Source organism: Alligator sinensis, unplaced genomic scaffold (assembly GCF_000455745.1).
Source record: "Alligator sinensis unplaced genomic scaffold, ASM45574v1 scaffold447_1, whole genome shotgun sequence".
NCBI classification, from domain to species: Eukaryota; Metazoa; Chordata; order Crocodylia; family Alligatoridae; genus Alligator; species Alligator sinensis.
The window spans coordinates 1,420,120-1,422,650 of record NW_005842123.1 but is presented as its reverse complement, the minus strand read 5'-3'; the positions used below and the strand labels follow the sequence as shown (position 1 = coordinate 1,422,650).

The window sequence follows — 2,531 nt, the reverse complement described above, 5'->3', positions numbered from 1 at the left end:
AGAGGCAGCCTTTTAGAAGGGATTGCGTCCACCATCACCTTAAAATCAACTCTGAAACCTATTCAATAGTCAGTGCAAATCAGAGGTCACGCTGGAAATGGGATAATGCTTTAACGAGTGGGCCGCTTAGTTCAGTACCAGATATATGTGCAAATCTTGTACCTGAATGTGTGGAGGCACACTTCTGTGCCTAGGTGGAGCCCCGCAGATGTCAGGATTCTTCACCTCTACTGAGACAATTACTGGGTCAAAACCTGAATTTTCAAATGAATTTTGAGAGTAATATCCCATAGCAGGTATTGTAGTACTTCATTTGAAGTAACTATAAATATCACCCTTTACCATTCAAAAATTCACTTGCTGCTTACAATATTGTGTTGAAATAAATTATTTTTTTTTACATAAAAGCATTTACTTTTTGTGGCAAACCCCTCCCCCCACAAAAACAAAATCCCTCCAAAAAAACAAACCCCCAAAACTTAGCTAAAATAAAACATAAAAAGATGCCAATTTTAGGACTGGTTCAAATTGGTGATACTTTGTTGTTAAGCAGTATTGCCCACAATTTTCCTAAATGTGTTGCAATGTGAGTGAGCAGCTCTTTCTTCCAACTAATGTTTGATACTTTTTATTTCAGCTGGAGAAAGTCTATGACCCCAAAAATGAAGAAGATGACATGGTAGAAATGGAAGAAGAAAGGCTAAGAATGAGAGAGCATGTCATGAATGAGGTGCAGTCAGAAATGTAATGTAATCTGCTCATTTGCACATGTGCAGTCCTATTTTAGTGAATAAGGTTGTTCAGGTACAGCAAAAGGGAAGTCAGGCCATTGTACTGTATACAGTGTTTACAGACATTCACTTAATTGCAATCCTACAGCCACATCATGTCCTCTCAGAGACATGCCTGATCAATGGATGAAATTGCCTGGAAAAAAACTTCTGTGTTTTCCCCGTGTCCTGACCTCAAGAAGGCTAATATTTTGGAGTGGTTTGTGGCATGGCCTTTCATCCCTACAAAGGTTCACAGATTCACAGAAATTACTCATGAATCCTAGACCATGCCATAGAATAGGGCTGGCCTTTGCAATAATTCCTGCTTGTTATATTAGTCATCATAGGTCCAAGTTGAATCATTTTGCCAGTGCTCTCCTGCAAGCATTTCATCCTTGTTTTGTTTTAGAAGTGTTCCAACAGCCCCAAGTGTCAGCCTGTGACACTGAAGGTCCATGTCAGTTCTTACAGTTATTTCCTTTGGGGCAGGAGAACAGGAGTGTGGGGATGGGGAAAGGGCAGGAAAGGCTGCTGCTGCTTAGAGTGGCTGTGTGTCCACAGCAGTTCTTCTGCTCTTTGCTGTAATCTCTAGGCCTGAGAATTACAGATGGGTAGCTGTGAATTTGATGGCAAAGCAACTATCCCCTTCGTCTGGTAGAGGCCAATTGGTTTCTTGCTATTTGAAATCCCTCCAATTCAAAAGTAGCAATTGCTGTGGCTTATAGATAAAAAATATGTACCAGAAAAATCAGTTGTAAAATATTTTGTCAAGGAAAATGTTGTATGCCTTTGAGAGCTTCTGTTAACTAATTCTTGGCTTAATACTAGGACTGTACATAATATTTTCAGGGAAATTTAGAAATATTAACTAATCAGATGATTAGCTTTTATTTCAAATTTTTGAAATTGCATCAGGTTTTTGAAAAAAGAACTGAAAAATGTTGCTTTTTTCTTATTCAAAGAGTCCATTGAAAAAATGAAAGGGACATTTGAAGTTCCTGCATAAATGTAGGCTCAAAGCCCCAACATTTCTTGCAATCCATAAATATATTTTCTTCTACGTCATTTCTGCTTTAATTAGGTTGACCTCGACAAGGACCGATTAGTAACTTTGGAAGAGTTCCTGAAAGCTACAGAGAAGAAAGAATTTTTGGAGCCAGATAGCTGGGAGGTAATTATAATGTATTCAAAGTGGAACATAGTGTACTGTTATCATTGGTCAAACCAAGAAACCAAGCGGCATGTCTCTGATTTTCATGTTTCCTCTTCGTCTTTGGTATATGTGCATGCTGTGATGTAAAATGGGTTAGTTTAATAAACATGATCTTTATGTTCAAGAACATAAATAATAGATCTTGCGCCATCATGTGGATTACATGAAAGCTTGTTTGCACAGGTCTTTGAAACACTAAACAAATGCAGGCAGTTTCACTGTAGATGTCTTTAGATATGGATCGAGTTTCATTGGAAGCAAGAGAAATTATTCTTTTCTGCTTCCCCTGAGATAAGCAAAAGGGAGTATCTCCTTATTCTTGAAAATAAGTTGGAGGGATGAAGTCCTTTGCAGTGGCATGTATTTTTGGAAGTATCAAACTGAAATTTCTTGCATTGTTAGTTGGTGAATTTTCACTGTGAAGATAACTAACCCCCTCTCAAGATGTATTTTGCTCATTCTTGTGTAAGGCTCCTATATCTGTGGCATTTTTCTTGCAGACACTGGATCAGCAGCAACTTTTCACTGAAGAGGAGCTAAAGGAA

The 2,531-nt window shown here is 38.2% G+C and overlaps 1 protein-coding gene across 1 annotated transcript in view; it reads left to right on the top strand.

Annotated features, from left to right (window-relative positions):
- NUCB2 (nucleobindin 2) overlaps positions 1-2,531 on the top strand; it is a 42,801-nt gene that overhangs the window by 39,728 nt on the left and 542 nt on the right. Inside the window, 3 exon segments of the mRNA XM_025205635.1 lie at positions 638-730; positions 1,855-1,944; positions 2,487-2,531. The exon segment at positions 2,487-2,531 is cut by the window's right edge and continues 33 nt beyond it. Coding sequence (XP_025061420.1) covers positions 638-730; positions 1,855-1,944; positions 2,487-2,531 — 228 coding nt within the window.